At 36.8% G+C, this 21432-nt stretch overlaps 1 protein-coding gene across 1 annotated transcript in view; it reads right to left on the reverse strand.

Moving 5' to 3' along the window:
• Window positions 1-361: 361 nt before the first annotated feature.
• LOC132115874 (LYR motif-containing protein 4B) overlaps window positions 362-21432 on the reverse strand; it is a 52858-nt gene continuing 31787 nt past the window's right edge. Inside the window, exon 3 of the mRNA XM_059524268.1 lies at window positions 362-625. Coding sequence (XP_059380251.1) covers window positions 536-625 — 90 coding nt within the window. The 3' untranslated portion in view covers window positions 362-535. The remainder of the gene's footprint in view (window positions 626-21432) is intronic.

The raw sequence follows: 21432 nt of genomic DNA on the forward strand, positions 1-21432 counted from the left end.
AAAGAGTCTTATTTTAATTCTCTTTAACACTGTATGGATTAATGCAAGTGTTTCTGTCTCATGAATTCATGTCATCTCTGTTTAGGTGATGCATGTAGAACTGGGTCATATTTAGGCCACGAACATAAGACTTTTATTAAAACTGCTTGCGCTTGCTATACACTCTCTGTTGGTAGGTGTTGAGTAATGTGATCTTTATACCGGTCAGCTTTTACTAGGCCATCGCAGACTGAAAACTAACAGAAAGAGCTATTTTTAACCCTTTGGCCTTGTCGGACACCTTTACCCTCAGTGAAAACACAACCTTTAGGAAACAGATCAATGAAAACTGACATTTACTCAGAAAACCCACTCAGAGAAATGGAAATGACATGATTTTATTGCAACATTAACCACAAAAGCATGACAAATACTACATTATGTACAATTCTAGATCATTTCATGGCACGCAGAGTATTAAATGACGGTGTAAACTGGAGTGGACGTGAGATGGACCCAAACATGATGCAGATGTTTGAAGACAGACAGACGAGCCTCAATCCACTCCAGCGCCACTTCCACCTCTCTTCTTTTCCTCCTGTTCAACAACCGTCTTCTGGATCTTGAACATCTTCCCTATGCACACCTGTGGACAGAGATCACGTCAACTTAAAATAGCTGAAAATATTACAGTATTAAATCAAACGTCCCATACGTACGCAGTCTCATGACTGGTTTCTTGTTTGTCGGTAAATGTTGGAGAGAGAACTTTTCAAAGACTAATTCATTTACAGAATAAACATAGGACTTTATCAAAAGAAAAGTCAACTGAAAATTTCATTTGGCAAATTTTAATGAGCAAATCTCAATTTTACCAACAAAAAAATTGCACCACTAACATAACAGAAGAACAATAATATCGTCGCTCATTTGACATTATTTGGTTCTCATAAAACTATTTTAGATTTATACATTCTGATGCACGTTATTGTTTTATAAAAAATATTTTTAACAAAACTAAACTAAATATTATAAGTTGCGCTTATATAGGCGATATGTATCTAAAAAGAGAGAGAGATTTTATGTAACTAATAACATCTAAAGAAGCAGAACACACTTTAAAGGGAAAATATTGAGGGGCAAATTTCAGATTTTATAACTTTGAAATTAACTATTGTACCTAAAAAGACAAGATTAATGTTTTAACCTATTAACACCCCTCCAAACAACAACATTTGTTCTTAAACCTTCAGAAAAACCAAATGAGAGGAACTTCACAGCGTATATTTAAATAAGACAAAATACAGCTGTGTTGAATGGCAGATATGCATGTAATATCAGAGCAATTGTGTTAGGAGAGTGCACTAAAGTCCAAAGAATATGTTGTTATCTTTGTTTGTCTGTGATTTCAGCGGTCCTCTGCTAAATCAATACTGAACAGAGAGTCAGGCCAGAGATGTGGCCTTCACGATGAACGAGGACAAACCGATTGTGTGTGAAAACTGAGTGTTCGAGACATCCGTCACCAACACGGCAGGAACTGATCAAACTGTACGATCAGTCAAACTGCTGAGAACGAAACATGAGCAACACATCTCTGGAGCCTGTGACTCAGAAAGGGACAAGAGGTCTAATGTTGGTTATGAATATGTAAAAAGTAATGGAGGAACTATGAGAGTTTTCATTTTCTAACACTGGATCCGGTAATACAGAGAGCAGATGAAGAGGGTCGTCAGAAATGTAGATTGAGGCAAGATGGAAGACGCCAGTAATGATATAAAGAAGAATCAACTAACAACAACAGAAGTTCCCAAACTCCTGAGAATAAATTCACAAGAATTCACAAAATAAATATTGGATGCAAAAGGGAACTGCTATTGTGAATCAGTCAAGTCAATGGACGATTATGTTAAATACTAACACAGAATTTAGTAATGGGGTCCAAAATTTGAAGGAAGAAAGAAAAAAATTAAGAAAGAAAGTGAATTTTTATGAGTTATCAACAAAATATTTTTTGCACAAATACAATTAGGCTAATTAACATTATTAGTAGTAGTACTAGTATTAAGTAAAAAAAAAATCATGTTAAAATAAAGTAAATATTTTCCAGATCATTTAAAAAAAAAAATTTGATTTTAGTCTTTTAGTAAAAGGCCAATTATTCAATTTTGGAGACATTTTTACATAAGATTTAATAAAATGTTTAACAGAATAATTTATAACACATTTACAAAATATAATAATAATACCACCCATGGATTTTCTGTTGTGTTTCCCCTAAAATAATATTGACTTTGTTTTTAAAATAATTTACTTCAGACTTAATGACAATATTAAAAGCTATTATTTAGTTTTGGAAACATAATTTTGTCCATATTATATGATATTTCATATTTTCCCCTCACACTGCATAAATGCAAATGTATACATACGCTATATAAAATACAACAAACTGCTAAATCTTGTCTTTATATTTGTCTGTCACAAGTAAAGATATTTATCATGTTGGGACTCATCTATCATCAGGTCTGTCTGAAACGAAACAGCCCGGAATAAGAGAAGTGAATAGCTGTGATTTCTCAGCAGAAGCATAATCTTTCTCCAATTATCCCCTCGTCTTGCTCCAGAAACACCACAGGCCTCCTCCACACCGGCTCACAGTGTTTGACCGATGCTCCGGCTAAACACAACACACGGATACTGTATTAAACACGTCTCAAAGAGAGTCAAGAAAGCCATCGCACCAGAACGTGCAGCCAAAGCCAGAACTGAAGCAAGGTTGGTGAAGGAGGTGCACATGTTCATTTTCAATAGTGATGGCTCAGCAAAGAGGAACATTAAGATCCATTTTCGGAGCCTCTGTAAATATCCCCTGCGTCCCTGTGACACGAACCATCTGTCAACTTCAGCCGCTGTCCATAACCTCTCTTTAAAACAGAGGACAGCGGGGCGCTGATGCAGACGAGCGCAGGATCTCGAGGGAGCACAGCCAGATGACTGATGGGACGACTAGGGAGCAAGGTGCATTATGGTCCAGGTGCCAAACGGAGGAGTCAAGCGGCCAGCTGGCTCGAATGAAGTCAAGTTTTAGTAAGTATAAAGTCAGACCGATGCTGAACTGTTGGTGTAAACAACACTAACACAAACACTAACACATACTCTCAGAAAAAAAGGTACAATCTGTGTACAAAATCTATCTGTCGTTATGTAGTTAGCTTTCCCGACTCTTATTGGGAAATGCTATTATGAGTGAAAATTAGTTAAACTGTGATGAATCAAATTTGGGAAAAAGTTAAGCCTTTAAAAGCAAAGCAAAACATACAAAATAAATAAATAAACCAAAACCAAAACCAAAACAGAATACAAAAGAACATCCGAAAACCAGAAAACAAAGCAAACAATGACAAAAAACAAAACAAAACCAGAAAAAAGCAAACAATGACAAAAAACAAAACAAAACCAGAAAAAAGCAAACAATGACAAAAAACAAACAAACAAACAAAAAAACCCCAGAAAACAAAGCAAACAATGACAAAACAAAAACAAAAAACAAAACCAATAAACAAAGCATACAATGACAAAAAACAAACAAAACAAAACCAGAAAAAAGCAGACAATGACAAAAAAAGCAAAGAAAAAGCAAACAATGACAAAAAAACAAACAAACAAAAAACCCAGAAAACAAAGCAAACAATGACAAAACAAAAAACTAAACAAAACCAGAAAACAAAGCAAAACAAAACATCATCAAAAACAAAAACAAACAAACAGATTCAAAACAACACAACAGAAAACAAAACAAAAACAGGAAATGATATCAATGAAAAATATAATTGTTTTGGCAAGTTATGAAGGGCATAATTGTAAAAGTGTGCAAAGGCTTTTCTCTAAGAAAATATTGTTTCATACTAAAGGATCACTTATTCGAGAATAATAATATTTCAGTGCTTTAAAGACTCTGAACAGCCAAAATGGATATCCAGACACGGATGTATTTGATATAGTGCAGAGGATGCGCTTCTTGACAAACTGAAGAGGACAGCATGACTCTCCTCGGGACGATTTGTGCTGCGCCATCACAGCTCTTTCTGTTGGGCCTGACATCAGCAGTGCATGCTGGGTACATCACACTCATCCAGCACAGACACGCCTCTCAACCTCATCAATATCTGACCGAGAACCAGAACAACTGAGAGAGGAATCACTGAATATACTGTACCTGGGATGCATCGGATGCTTCACAGAATTTATGTTTGATCTGTATTCGCTGAGGTTACAGATTAAAATAAAATAAAAAGAAACAAGAAAAAGAAACCATAAAAATGGCAAAAGGGTTATTTAATTTTGCGTATCTAATAATAATAATAATTGTATTATAGAAGTATATAATAATATTATGTACTATTATTATAACTACTAATACAATTATACAAAATAACATAACAGCTACAGTTTTTTTTTCATTTGCAGTTTTATTAAATATATATCTGCATCATATTGGCCTTCAGTCACCCTGCTTTCTAGACATCAATATTACAACTAGCAAAAATAAAATGAAATTTAAAAAAATGTATTGTATACATTATTATAATCATTTTATTTAATAAAATAAAATTGTATAAGTACTGTATATGCTATTATTATTATTACTACTACTATTATTACAATTATGCAAAGATAACACAATATATTATGTCTCTTATTTGCAGACATTAACTTTAATTAAATATATCAGCATTATATTGTCTGTACGTCACACTGTTTTCTAGACATATCAATATAAATGCCTCTTACTACTACTACTACTACCTTTCTATTTCTTATTTGCAGTCATTATTATTATTACTATTAATATTTCAGCCTAGGCCTTCACCCTGCTTTCTAGATACATCAATATCAGTAGCATCATCCATTATTACTACTAATACTAAAATTATTAGTTATTATTATTATTTGTAGTAGTAACATAGTAATAAAACATGTTGCAATTTGTCCGGTTGGCAGCGTTTTGGAAGTTCAAGACTGAAATGGTTTGAATTTTGATCGTCACGCTACAACAACTGATCTGCGTTCATCATTTTGCCGTCTGAATGAGTTGAGTGTATTGAGAAACACTGATGTGAGAGGACTACAAGAGGAGGATATGAGAACTAATACATGTGTGTAAATCAAGCTCAGACTGCTCAAGACTATCCTAGATGACGGCTTGGGCTTCCTTTAACTCCTGACACTCTTAAAGGCTCCTTGGAGGAAGACTTCATCTATATTTGTGCTCCCTGTAGGTCTGGCGGCAGATGTTTTTCAAAGACAGCTGGCTGTTTGTCAGAGAAGGGGGATTCTGGGAGATTACAGCTGGCTGTCCTATACATTTGAGAACCAAACCTAAATATATCCAGATGGTGCAGATCTACACATAGCTTCATGATGGATGCTGCTTTAGAGAGCCACAGGTGAGTGTTTTAGGACATTAAGGACAGAGATGTTCATGTTCAGAGAAAACCATGGCCTTATGTTACCCCTCACCCTCACAGAGAGCAAACAGCAGCCACAGAGAATATATATTCCTATTATTATTATACATTTAATCGAAACGCTTGTCCCTCGTGATGTTTAATAGACACTTGTATTTGTCATATCAGATTTTTATTCCTACGCATGGAGAATGTATTGTAGCCACAGCATCTCATGCACTTTACAGACACAAAAAAATAAATAAATTGAAGTCGAATAAAGAAGTTCTGGACTTCACCAAGTCACAATTCCTGTAATTCTGTGTTTACCTGCAGAGACAGGTAGCAAAAATATTACTTCTGCAAAGTGATATATTGATATATAATATAAACACATATATACAGTATATGTGTGAGTGTATTACTGTATATAATAAAATAAAAATGTAATATAACTTCACTCGTTTGATCTAAAATACAGTAAAAATTGTATATATGAAACAATAATATTGAGAAATATTACTAGAATTTAAAACAACTTTTATATTGTAATACATGTTCAAATGTGTAAGTGTAATGTATTTCTGTGATGCACATCTGTATTTTCAGCATCATTCCTCACATGTGGATCATGTGTCACATGATCTTCAGAAATCAGAAATGAAAATATGATGATTTACTGCTCAAAATAATAAAAAATAATAATAAATAAAAAAATCTATTTTATTGATGTTAAAAACACGCTTGAAATAACAGTTATACTTTATATTTGTGTGGAAACTGTGATTCATAAACAGCAAGCTCAAAAAACATTTATTTGATTTAATAATAAAAGGCAAAAATTTCAAGTAATTTTAATCCTTGTTCAGTTAAAAAATATAATATAATAATATATATATAATAATATAATACAATATAATATAATATAATATAATATAATATAATATAATATAATATAATATAATATAATATAATATAATATAATATAATATAATATAATATATCAGTCATGAATGTTAAGACATTTTTGGCTTTGCCCTACATTAACTACAGGGATAAATGAGACAATGAACATTTAAAAGCTTAGCAGCCTTTAGGACAATCCTTCAGGCATATTACCCTTTAAAATATGGAAGAAATGAATCATTTGGTTGTAAATGAGTGAACAGTGTGTAAGTGTGGGAGTGCACAGCTCTTCCAGAAGAGGGCAGCAGCAGCTAAACCTACACTGCTCTCAGGGGGCGTGTCCATAGCGCTGGAGGCGGAGCTGTGAGGGCGGGGGAAACATGACATGACAGATCTCTCGGCCAATCAGAGCACAGCAGCCACTGCCTCATGTTAATTGATGCGGCTGCAGCAGGCACCCCATTGTTGGGATGTCACACTGCAGATTCCCGGTCTCTCTCTCTCTCACACACACACACACACACTACAGAGGTGTCACACGGCTCTTTTTTTATTCTGTGGATCAACTGCAGACACTGCAGAAAAGCTGTGGTAGCCGTACACTGGAAATGACAATGAAACATGTACACAGTGCTCTATTCCTGAAGGGAATGCAGATGTGCGGACGACTCGCCTGCGGCTAGACCGGCTCACGGACACTTAACACTGCAGATAATAAACCACTGCACAGGGAAAGGTTAACGAGTGCAAACACAGGTGAGAACTCATTTGCAACACAGACTCGTGTCCACAGGTTCAAATTAAATTTCGGCTGAAAACATCAGATATTTCCCACTGTGCCTTTAACAAACAGAACTCGAAACGAAAGGACGAACGAGGACTTCAAAGTCAGGTCAAAACCACCTCCAAATGATCCCAGAATCAAATCTACTGTGATATCTTCCAATCGACTCCAACACATGGTCACCCAGACCGACTGACAAGTTCAGTCCCAGAATGCACTGGGGTTTTCTAGTAAAGCAGACAGGGCACCTTAAGGGCATCTGAATGGCCTGTGGCACAATATTCATGTGTTCATACATTTAACCCTATAAAGCCTGTATTATATTTACCGTATCATATTTGATAAACTCATTTCTAAGGTCTGTAAATGATCAAAACTTTGTAGATAAACCTGTTGTACACAGTCTACTACATCCCTGGTCTCTGATTGATAGTTTATATAGTTATACACACATTTTTACTTACTGTATATACTGGCTGTTTATTAGTATTATTTATTATTTTAAAGCACATACTAATGCCTTATTCGCATATTTTAGATCCCTTAACCTTAACTAGCTTACTAACTATTAATAATCAGCAAATTAGGAGTTTGTTGAGGTAAAACTGTTAGTTAATAGTGAGAATTGATCCCCAAACTAAATTGTGCCCATAAGGGCTTAGTATACAGTAATTGAATGAACTTTCACCTTCAGCTCGTGGTTTATGTGTCGTTTTGATGCAGAATCTTTAATGATTTTCAACAAATTTAAGAAGAAAAAAAAAAGTCAAAAAAAAATAGTCAAAAAAAAAAATAAACCATTCCTATCTGTTAGGTTTAGGCATGTATTAAGGGATCTATGTCATGTTAATTAGTTAAGAGTGAGAACTGGTCCCTAAACTAAAGTGTTACCCAATAATCAGCATTTATAAAAAGTGAGATTAAATGTTAAGAAAGTTATTTTCATCATAAACTTATCATCAAGCACCAGGTGGGACATTACTGTGAATGTGTGAATGTGGAGTCTGTTCCAGAGCAAACCCTGGATCTCTGGGCGGTGGACGCATTACAAGACATTAATGAAGCGCTGCGAGCGCTGTACGAGCGGGGTGCTGGAAATTAAGGGATGACAGACGTGAGGGGAGGGTGCTTGGCGTCAACAACTCAAGCTTGAGTAAATGAAAGCAAACATTTTGCCTCCTACTGAAATTTTCAGAGGTATAAACAGACCCCGAAGTAAAAAAACGAGCGAGTGAGATGGAGAGAAAGATTATATCCAGCTGTCTCCGCAGATCTTCTCTGTCTTTCTTCAGAAAGCTCTTCCCTCATTCTCATTTGCATTTCTGGAGTAGAATGGCATTGGTGAACCGAATATCGTTCTTCTTCATTATCTTCTGCACAGAAGATTCAGTTCGTTGAACAGAACAGTTCACCCAAAAATTTTAATTATACCATCCCCTTGTGTCCTTTCAGATCCGTGTGATGGGTGAGAATCTGGAGACAGATTTCTTTCTGTGCCATTGCAACCAATGAGTAATGAAGCTTTCAAGCTTATCATAACAGTCTTCTGAAGTCTGATGATGCTGTGTGTGAGAAACAGATCACTGCTGCAAAAAATTCAAGACAATATAAAAAAAAGTCTTTGTTAATTGAAATACACTGAAAATGAAATACAATAAAACAAAATATAGAACTAAACAACCCTTTGCAACTAAACACTAAAATAATCTGTAAAAATAGGGCACAAGATATTGTATAATTTGAAGGATTTTTTCTGTATTAATTTTTTTTACAAGTGTTTTACCAGTATTTTGAATTTTACGCTGCATTGCATTGTTTTAGAGTTAAAAGAAATGTCCATAAAATTGATGGATAATATCTTGTGCAATGAGCTGCCAGTACGTTTTCTGTTATTGTACGGATTTCTTTTTTTTTTACAGTGAAAAAAAAAAAGAAATCTGAAATATAAAAAGTAATAAGACAAAAGCACAAAACATACTGACTAAAATTTGCACTAAATATTAAAATGAAAACCAACAATATATAAAACAAATCTAGCCAATTTAAGTTAATAATAAATGTTTTCATAATATTTAAATACTAAAATGACTAAAACTGAAACGGATTAGTTAAATATAAATAAAAACAGAATAAATGGCAGAAGCACATTACTAAAATTTACACTGAACTGACCAGTTAATATAAAAGGCCATTCATAATTATTGTAATAACTTACATACTACTGTAATTTAAGTACTTAAATTACTCAAACTGAAACAGAAAAAAAAGAAAAAAAGCAGCACATAAAAAAATAATAATACTGAAATAGAAGGCACTTTACAATATTTCTAAGTATTATGATAGTGTAACATGGAGTCAGAGACGTTCGGATCCATATGCAGTGGTTTATTATCAGAATGGTCAAACAGGCAATGATCAAAGGACAGCGTCAGGTGTGTCGAGGGATATCCAAACTCAAAAACAGACACAAGCAGAGGTCGGGGCAGGCAGCAGAGAATCACAGTCTGTATAAACAATCCAAAGTCGAACACAGAAGGAACAAACACAGGGAAAACGCTCGGAAATGCCAGACAGTACTACTCAACAAGACTTCACACTTATTGAGAGTCCAAACACAGTTTATATAGGGGCGTGGTAATGGAGAACACCTGGTGGTTATTAGCCCTAAGCACAGGATTATGGGAAATGGAGTTGGGAATGGAAATACAAGAATGCCAGAGTCCTGAGTGGAGTGCCCTCTATTGGAGTTCATGGGCACTCCAGCTGATGATCGTGACAGAAAGCATATAAAGAATACTGAAATAACACTGCAATGGACCGAGATTTAAGTTGTTACACTGAAAATCTTTCAGAAAGTCTTAAATTGACAACCACTGTGGCCAGATCGAGTGATTCAAATGATTAATTCAGACTTGTGAACAAATCATTTAGACTTCCAGCCAGAAACACGGAGAAGATCCTGGAAGGTGTGAAGACTCTCAGGGAACAAAGACGTCAATGTCAGTGTGTGAATCATGTGGATCTCTTTCGTGATTCTTCTATCTTGTTTTGTTAAAGCTTGAAAGCTCTGATCGCCATTCATGATTTTTTTTTTTTAAGAATGGAAAAGAACGACGAGCACAGCCTTCAAAATATATTATTTCGTGTTCCACACAAGAAAGAAATTCATACAGGTTTGCACCAATTTTAGTATTTTTTGGAGAAATAATCATTGAATTAATTTGACCTCTATTGCAAAGGATGCTTAAAACACTGAGCTTGTTGGAGGTCAGGATGCGGTTCCTCCTCTTCAAAGCTCTTTCGCACATATCTGCAACCCAACACCTCCCTACAGTAAGCTGCAGTAACTCCTCCGAGGACGAGCAGACGATCAGCAGAAAAACTAGAGGAGAGGAGGACAGGAATCCACCCCTGAGTTTTGTCCATTTGTCTCATCCTTCGAGTATCTGGTCTAGGCAGCGGCGCTCAGGGGGTCCCTGGACTGCTTTGATTACCCCCTCATCTTCAATTACAGCGGCGGTGCAGCAGACGAGGTCGTGCCCTTGAAAAAGTGATGGAGAAACCCTAGTCTCAGCCTCAGACGGCACTTACACACACTGTCTGATGTATATTGTGTTTTTAAAAAGTGCAAGTGCTTTCACAAGATGTGACTGGGTGGCTTCGCAAAAGGTTTAGGAGTCCTGTTGCACAGGTTTTTATTTGCACACACTGTCTGTGATAATGTACATCATTCTGGAAACCTGTCTCACACACAAGTTGGAGAATAAAAAGATGCTCTGCAGTGAATGGGTGCCGTCAGAACGAGAGTCCAAACAGCTGATAAAAACATCACAATAATCCACAAGTAACCCACACCACTCCAGTCCATCAGTTAACGTCTGGAGAAGACAAAAGCTGTGTGTCTGTCAGAAACAAATCCATCAATAAGGCATTTTAACTTTAAACTACTGCTTCAGGGTAAAAAACATAATATTGCTTCCTCCAGTGAAAAAGTTGTTTGCAGAGATCAAGCTGTTTAAAAGCTAAAACAGGTCTGAATGAATATATGGGTGGATTTGACATGTGACAACAGGAGATAGACTTTTTGACTGGAGGAAGCGTTATTATGGATTATGGATCCTTATTTAGTCTGACACAACAGCCTAAAGTTAAAAACACCCCAATAATGGATTTGTTTCTCACAAACATGCAGCTTTTTACTTCTGAAGATAGAGATAGCTGGACTGGAGTGGTGTGGATTACTTGTGATGTTTTTATCAGCTGTTTGGACTCTCATTCTGACGGCACCCATTCACTGAAGAGCATCGGTTGATGAGACACTGATGCAATGCTACATTTCTCCAAATCTGATGAAGAAACAAACTCATCTACATCTTGGGTGGCCTGAGGGTGAATACATTTTCAGCTTTTTATTTTTGTTTCTGTGTCTCTATGGTGTAGATAGCCAACATTTAGTGTTTTTTTTACTTCTGTTGGTTGCACTTAGGCTTCAAAATTCATAAACTGTGTTGATTTATGCAGATTAGCATGATGAAAAAGTTTATTTTCGAGGGAACCAGGGCGATGCACAAAAACAACACTGCAACATCACTGATAATACAACTCGGGTTACTATGTAATCGAGTAATTAGAGAATAATAGTCAAGCTCAAAATTGTGAAATGCTGCGTGTAAAAAAGTATAAAAAGTCTACTCAAAGGTCAAATCTCAAGTAGAAACATCTGAAGCCGGCCTGTCTGTCAGGAAGAGGAGGATAAAGAAAGCTTATGATAGGCTGAGAGCTCTGGACTGATGGTTTTCTGTGCATGTGTACAGTACGTGCTGAGGCTCTGTCATTAACATAGCAGTCACTCTCAGATGCACATCATATAAGAACGGGATTCGGAGAAACAATGCCAGAAGCCTTCGTGCTAAAAGCTGCGTGTGGTATGAGAGCCGCCCACACATGAGCTCTGCTGACACCCACGAGAGCACGCTTACACACACACACACACACACACACACACACACGTTTGTTTTTGTGAAAAGTGGGTTCATCCCATAGGTGTAATGGTTTTTATACTGTACAAACTGTATATTCTATGGCCCTACACCTAACCCTCATAGGAAACTTTGTGCATTTTTACTTTCTCATTCTGTATGATTTATAAGCGTTTTGAAAAATATGGACATGGGTTATGTCCTTATAAATCACCCTCTCCTTGTAATACCTGTGTCATACCCATGTCATTATACAGAGTTGTGTCCTGATATGACACAAAAACAAGAGCACACACACACACACACCCCGCACACACACACTAGGGATGGGCGTTTTCCACAAATATCACATTCGAATATTTGAGCTCACAAAAACGAATATTCGAATATTCGTTTATTTAAATTAAGTTTAATGAGTTAGACGTTATTTTTCAGCAACATTTGTTTTCGTCATTTTGAACAAGCTTACAATAAGCTTGAACATTACACATCGTGTTTTGTAGCTGAAAACCTTTAACAATGCGTGCAAACAAACAAAAGTACAGATTAAAAGCAAAAAAAAAAAAGAAAATTAACAAAGAAAAAACGTAAAGCAGCCTGCAGCAATTAGGCTATTGTACAGAATGTAGCTTACACTTAACTTTTAAACTGTCAGCAAATCTTTTTTGCTTTTTTTTCTATTGTTTCAAATGTTCTTGTTAAGAAACACGGGCATGTAAACATGATTGGGGGAAAGTTGGCTCCTTAGTCCGTTAACAATAAGGCCGGCCGCGGAGAAAACGTGTCTGACGACACAGACATTGGCGGGACTCACAAATAACGGTGTGCTAAGCGAATACGTTTTGTGAAGCGCTTCGTGTTTTCGTTTCACCACTGAATGGGATCCTCATCTGGAGGAATACATGACTCCAGCAAGAACTGTTCCCACTCGTCTCGGCTGGACTCTCTGTAATCATCGCTGGAGAACTGGCTCAGCCTTTTCCGACGAGTGGGCATTGCATCTTCTTCATCGTGGCGACTGCATCCGCACCACTCGCATCAAGGAAAATGTTCTTTTTTTTTTCTTACTTCTCTCATGTTTTCATCGAGAAACCTGAGATGTTTGTGCCGAGGGTCTAGGGCAGAAGCGAGAAGAGGAGTTTTCACTGCATTGTCCAAGTTAGCGGTGTTTATTCGTTGCTTGAGAGATGCCGCAACAATGTTCTTGGATCACTTTCTGTGATTCTCCACGGCATATTTGAAGTACTGTAGAAGACCGCAGTTCTTTTAGGGGGCGTTCACATATCGCGTCTTTTGCATGCTCAAGTTCGTTATTTCCAATGTAGGCGCGCGGTATGCGCGCTCATAATGGAAGCGACGCGGTCGCGATGCGCACGCGGTGCGACGCGGTCCCGTTTTTTCCAGGCGCGTCCGAACAGCATCGAGTTAAACACATCTCAACTTTCAGAATGCCGCAAGCGCACCGCGGGTCATGTGACAAGAACTAAACATTCAGCTTCATCCTTTCCTGTAACAACGTTGAAAGCTCAGCCAAGATGAAGGAACAGCTGATCATAGCTGTATATGGATTGCCATTGTGAAATAAATTTAGTAGCAGAGCTACTGAAAGCGATTTTTTTTGTGCTGCAAATCCATTTATCCTTTGCTGAAATTTCCGCGTCTTCATGGAGAGAACGCATCGCCTCAGGAGCGCTTCTGCCCGAGCGCTTTGGAAAGAAGGAGAAAGCGGCGTGCATAGCCTTTTCCACACCGTATTAGGCGCGATATGTGAATGGCCCCTTAATCATTCATTCATTATTTTTTGCTTGCATACACCTTCAAATATGCCGTGGAGAATCACAGAAAGTGACCAGATTAGGTTTTATTGTGAATTTTTTTTTTTTTTGCGAAATTCGAATATCATTTTTATTTATCGAATAATTAGAGCAGAACGAATATTCGAATGTTCGACTATCCGTGCACATCCCTAACACACACACACCCCGCACACACACACACCGAGGTTAGGGGTCAACATAATCTAAAATATATATTACCGTTAATACTTAAGGTTTATTAAAGGGGTCATATGATGTCATATGATGTTGCTAAAAAGAACATTATTTGGTGTATTTGGTGTAATTGAATGTGTTTATGCAGTTTAAGGTTAAAAAAACATTATTTCCCACATGATGTACATTATTGTTTCTCCTCTTTGCCCGGCCTTCTGAAACACGTAGACTTTACAAAGCACACTGGTCTGAAAAGCAAGGTGTGCTCTGATTGGCCAGCTATCCAGTGTGTTGTGATTGGCCGGATGTCTCAAGCGTGTGATAGAAATGTTACGCCCTAAACATACTGTGATGCCAGCAGCACGAGACTCAGTCCAGCTGCTCTGCTCGTGCACATCCCATCATCACTTCTCTTTTAGCAGTTCAGCCAGTGTACTGTTAGGAGTAACTGAATACCTCGTGATACTGGTTTATTTCACTTCAGACGGAGTTTAAGTTACGTTTATAAACCGAATAACTGAAGTAATTTGTGGATTAGTGCGTACTGGAGATGCTAACCACTTCAAATAACTCGATTTGGTCAACTGGTTCGATCGGTTCATGAAGAAGATCTGGTTAAATAGAAAGATTTGTTCACGATCTGGACATCAGACGAGACAACACCAATAAAACCCATAACAAATGAGGCATTTGTTGCATCCAGTGGGGACATAATTACTGATTATAATGAGTTATATTGTCTTTTTAAGCGTTGTGTTGCATATTGCGCTGCTTAAACATAAAACCATGTCTGCATTTGTGATCGGAGAAACAACAAACAACTAGCTCGACTCTACAAACTCGTGTTTGAATCATCATTGGCAAATATTAAAATATAAAATATGTACTTACAAGCTGTGAGTCAGAAACACCAGACTGTCTTTGCAAAATTTGAACTGCCCAAAACTTATAGAAACAGCCGTCATGCAATAGATGCATTACAGGCAACTGGTTCAGGAAACAGTCCTCGTCCTCCATAAAGTGTGCTGCACACATCTGAATATTTGAGTTGAACTGTTCTGGAACAGTGTTGTAAATACAACTCAACTGATTTCTAGTCTTGTCATCTTTTGGAAGACCCAACAAATTAGTTTCGCCTTCACAACGAAACACACAGTAACTCCACGACATGTCGCTGGCAGCAGTAACAATACTACAGCGAGAATAAAAGGAACGCCTTCTTTCTTTGCATGAACATTTGGGTGGAGTTATGCAAATCTTCCCACGTGGAAGTGACGTAGAGATGTAGGGGCGTGTTTGAATGAGACGTTCTTGGCAGAGTCTTAACTTTGATAAAGAATATCTCTTTGGATTTGAAACTTTAGTCTTTGCAACTTTACAGCTCTTCTTCATGCACCAAGAGCTTGTAACACTCCCAAGAGAAAGGAAAAACTGCTACATATGACCCCTTTAGTAACACTTCTATCAAGCAAGGATGCATTGAAATTGATCAGGAGTGACTGTAAAGAGATGTAGATAGTTACAAAAGTTTCAACTTCAAATAAATGCTATTCCTTTGAACTTCTATTCATCAAAGAATCCAGAATAATAAAAAGTACCATGTTTTGCATGGAAATATGAAGCTGTTTTCAACGTTAATAATAACTGATAATACTTTTGGAACACATGCTGTCTTTATAACATCACACTAAATACTTAACAACAGAGATTGTGATCCCTGACTTTAGCTGCTCACACAAACTCTATTCCTGATACTGCCGTGAAAACACACCTAGAGTCACATCAGGCCAAAACCACTCCACGTTTACAGATTCTGCTCTCTGCTGTATAAAGAAGGCAGAATATGACTACATTCCCCTCTTAACATTCCTTTAGACACAATATACTGGGGAAAGGTCATTTGTGGGGCAGGAGTGTGTACGGTACATTGAAGCAGGTCGGTGGAAATATGAGAGCGAGTCTTCAGATCTATGAATGACTACATGTGTGTCTCTCTCAGGTCATCTGCAGGGCAAGGCCACTATCGAGGCGGAAAGCTTCCTCGCCGGCCCTGAGGTGCGATGTGAGCGTTTCGGGAGGACACCGGCCTCATCCCATCATGCATTATGCAGTCCATGTGCTGCCTGCATTGAGCAGCAGTTTAATGCATACTGCATGAAGCCTCTGAACTTACATTCAGTAGATGTGCAGCCCTTCAGCAAGACGCACAAAAACTCAAACAAGACGCAATGCAAAGAAGACTAGAGGAGTACAGGCTCCCTACATCACCCTAGGGCTCGTGATCTACACCTCTACACTCCTGGAGTTTGTTTTGAACTGACCAAACACTTACTGAAAGTTATGTCATGGGGTTATCTTGCATTCATACGCTTGGAACAAAACAAGACTGCTCATCACAATAATAAAGCATGATGGAGCCAGGATCATTTCAGGCGAATCCAGGTAAACTGGGAGAACTGGAAATGTCTCAATCAACCTGTATCAACCTTATATAAATTTATTATAAAAATAAGATATTCTCTCCATTATTATAATTCTTAGTATTGCTACTACTACTACAACCTTTAACACACACACACAAACACACACACACACACACACACACACACACACACACACACACACACACACACACTCACACTCACACTCACACACATAAATATATATAACATACACACATAAATATATATAACATACACACATAAATATATATAACATACACATACATATATATATATATATATATATATATATATATATATATATATATATATATATATATACACACAACTACAATCAACCAAAAAATTAATAAATGATAATGAATAAAATACTACAATAGAAAATAAAATAAATTGAATTTATATTTTTATATCATTTTATATTACTACTACTAGTTCATTTTAAATAAATACAAATATATCAATAAAAATAGTATATTATATAAACTGATAACATGATAATACTACTACTATTATAATTATTAATATTATTGCTACTACTACCTTTACAATAAAAAAATCATACACAAATAATGTATTCATTCATTAAGTGAATCAATCAATCAATACTCAATAATAATAATAACAAATAATAATTTTACATATAGAATATTATATAATATATAACATATATAACATATAATAGTATATTATATAAATTGATTTGATACTACTACTACCTTTACCGTAAAAAAACTATTCCTTCACAAAAAAAAAAAAAACATACAAACAAAAAGTAAATTAAACAAACATTAAATCAATCAATCAATCTATCTTAAAAGTACAGGTTGTAGGACCTGCCACTGGAGGGCGCACTACCAAAACAATAACAAATGTGTGGTTCGTTGACGCTAAGAAAGAGCGTGGAATGATGGGATTTGTTGTCTTCTACCCAACCGCTGACAGCCATCAATCAGACGGAAAGATAAATCATGGACTGAACGCGAGTTCAACGATTTGCGCGAGTAGATTACATACAAAGTCAATGCAAAGATGCGATCAGACTATGGATCAGACACGTCCTCGCGCGAGTCTAGAGACGCGATCCCCCGCGTTTGGCGTGTATGCATAATACTAATCTTGTTGATCGTTATAATAGAATACGTTTTCTGTAAAGATACGAATCAAAACAACTCATCTGTCGAGTAAAACACAAGTGAGATCGGCAACTCTTTCTAGTTGAAGTTTGTCGCGAAGCTACTTCCGCATTTGTCCACGACACTGTTGTCAAGTGGTTTCTACGTCAGTAAAGGCGGTAACAAAGGGGAACTAATGCCATTGACAGGCGACTGCACTGCCCCGTGTCACTGTTTAGAATGGGAATTTTCTCATGATTTACTAGTAGTTGAAAACATTAGAGATTTTGTTATTAATCAGCTGGACAAAATATATAACACTAGCCTAGTGGTTTTTGGATATTTTACTTTGAATATCTTACAAATTGTACCTTTAAAAAACCACACTTTAGACTACTATTTGCATAAAGTCTGGTCTACATTATTTCAGTTAAAGCTCTGATATAGTTTATGGCAGAACAATACACATATCATGGCAAATTTACGCAGTTATACTAAACCTGCCTGATTTCAGCATCTATGAAACTGTCATTCGTGTATTTCAGCGATGCTGACAATCCAGTATCCACAGCCACAGATGCACAAGCTAACGTTCAAGTGAAGACGTCCTTGTTAAGATCGTCCTTCCGTAACAGCACTGTGCGTTTCATACAGACCTAATAGATGTTGTTTATATCACCTAGGCCTGTAAACCCCAAATTAAAGTCAGCCCTTCTTGCTGTGTTCTGATGAATAATGAATTATATATAAAAGTGTGCGGAAACCAGTCTCCCGTCAGCGTCTTTAACAAGCCTCTCACTCCTGCGGAGGCAGACACCTTTAACGCTGACGGCGTGGAGCAATGAGACGACTGTATCAGATACTCTCCGCAGGCCCTTAGGGGGGATGACCTTTAAAAGCAGACACTGAGCAAATGACAGCAACTGGGACTAAGTGGCCTGCAAAACTGCAGCATGAACTGGAATTAAATCTGCATTGTTGCTAATTTTCTTAAGATTGTAGCATCTTCATGCCCTGCGGGGCCTCGACAGGACAGAACTGCTCTAATGTACCCATTATAATTGCAAATAAGAGTAGAAAAAACCATTAACCCTTGCAAAATAGTACTGCAGTGGTAATGTGTAAGCATGGAAAAAAGAATACTGACAATTAGGGATGTCCCGATCAGGTTTTTATGTCCTCGAGTCATTTGATTTTGAGTATCTGCCGATACAGAGTCCCGATCCGATACTTCTATAATACATAAAAAAAAGAATAAAGAAGAGCGAAAAAACAGATCCAGGATCTTCAATAAATTACATTTTGAAATATATTCAAATATAAAACAGCTATTTTAAATAGGCTAGTAAAACTATTTCAAAATCTTACTGTTTTGCTGTACTTTGGATCAAATAAATGCAGGCTTGGTGAATAGAAGGGACTTCTTAAAAATAAAAATAAAAAAAAACCTTAAGCTTACTGTTCAAAAACTTCTTACTGGTAGTATTGGTAACTTTATTTTTTCTCTAATTTCTAGCTTTTAATTGGCTTAGAAATCTATAAATGCTGGACAATAACAAATAATAATGATTTGTTTATATACTACAAACACTGTTTATCACATAATAATGCAGAATAGTTTCTATACTGTAATAAATACTATGTCAATCAGCACTGCATTGTTCATACTTTATTTATCACCTGCTGGAGATGACTTGAAGAACAATTTATTGTCGTGATCGTATATTAACGTCTTCGTGTTTGCATAAGTTTCTGTTTTTCCTGTGCGCACCACAGCATAGCTGGACGCTTTTGTCCATATTAGGAGTTTCCTGATATCAGCGCGAGAGCGCGCTCCGGCTTCGAGTATGAATGAAACACACACTGCATGAGAGTTTAGCGCTCTGTGATGTTCATCTCGCTGTATCCTGAGTCTGAATGAAATATCAGATCATGCGCAAACTATCATGTCTCTTTGAGTTTGAATGTATATTTATTCACACCAGCTCTTGAAAACAAAGTGATGTCATGCCGCACGCGTCGCTGTTTCTGTGTGGAGTCAAAAGGGTCTCTGTGCCACCGCATAACAAAAGAGGTGTTAAAAATTAATGAAAGTATATATATATCCGAGTCCTGATAGGGAGGTAATGTCCGATTCCGATCGAGTCTGAAACCACGCGAAAATAAATCTCAAATGTGAGATACATATTCAAAAATCTCAGAATTGCAAGAAAAAAGAAAAGTAACACCAAAAAAAAAAAAAAAAAAAGATGAATTATTTGTTTTAATAAAAAAAGTCTTATTTTTCTCTCAATATTTTAAAATGGTCTGAACTACACAAGCATTCAAATTAACCGGCCAAAATATTTCCAGAAATTTTGTGGGCATTCGTTTATTAAATTATATAATTTAAAATAGAACAAAATGACACTACGAAGTTTAAAAAGGTGTACTTTCATCATTGATTTTACTTAAACCCAAAAATGAACAGTCATATTTTGTTTTCTTCTATGGCCACTTAAGCTCAAAAATCATGAAAAATATAATAATAAAAAAACAATAAGGTGATGAAAATAAAATGTATGGTTAATAATATATATATATATATATATATACAAATATATACAGGACACTATCGTATAAAGGTTTGTGGTCAATAAGATTTTCGTAAATGTTTTTTTGAAAAAGTTATTTCTGTTCACCAAGGCTCCATTTATTTGATTAAAAATACAGTAAAAATTATTAATATTGTGAAACATAATACATTTAAATAACTGTTCTATATTTGAATATATTGTAAAGTGTAATATATTTCTGTGATGCTCAGATGTATTTTCAGCATCATTCCTCCAGTCTTCAGTGTCACATGTTCTTCAGAAATCATAATGATGATTAACTGCTCAAGAAACATTTCTGATTATTATCAATGTTGAAAACAGTTGTGCTGCACATTACTTTTGTGTAATTAGAAATGAGAAAACCTACTTATTGCCATCGTATTGTGTTTTTCTGTGAAGCAGCACGGTTCTGGCAAAAGCCCCTCATGAACAGCACTGTAAGAAAAAACTCACACTGTGCATTTACACACAATGGACCATGATGATACAAGAAGAAATCAAAGAGATCCCTCCACACACACACACACACACACACACACATCCGTGCGTGAGATGAATGTAATAAGGCCAGCTCTTCTGCAGCATGAGAGAGGCGATTAGAAAGCGTCTGGTCTTCATAGCTCATCACGATCCACACTCTCGGTTTAATTGGAGCCAGAGAAACCCAGCCGAGCGCTTTCAGAGTTTCCTCACACAGATAAATACAAACAGAGCGAGAGAGAGAGACGTGGTGATCCTCTGCTGCTGTTGTGCTAAAAATAGCCAGACCAGATAACGGCCATTTCAACTTATTTTTCCCCTCCTACTGCTCTTATAAACTTCTGCGAGCGTGGGGCGTTGTTTAGCATCTGCGGAAGGCTCTTATTTCTCTGAGTGCTTGGGAGGGAAGTTTCTATAAGAGCAGACACGCGTTTGAAGTCCCATCTTCTCGTTGAGTGTCTGTGATCAATGAGGCCTGGCAGACATGGTGAACACGAGGAGCTGACCGCATTACTGCCGGCTGAAAGACCATCTGATCCCTCCACGGCTCTGGAGCAGAGAGACCAGCAAGAGGAAACACAATGGAGAGAGCTGTATGGATGAGTGATAAAGCTGCTGGTCATTTCTGTCACGTTTTATTTCCAGCATTTTGAAAGACTCTGAACTACTACACAAGCATTCAAAGAAAT

This window comes from Carassius carassius, chromosome 35 (assembly GCF_963082965.1).
Source record: "Carassius carassius chromosome 35, fCarCar2.1, whole genome shotgun sequence".
NCBI classification, from domain to species: domain Eukaryota; kingdom Metazoa; phylum Chordata; class Actinopteri; order Cypriniformes; family Cyprinidae; genus Carassius; species Carassius carassius.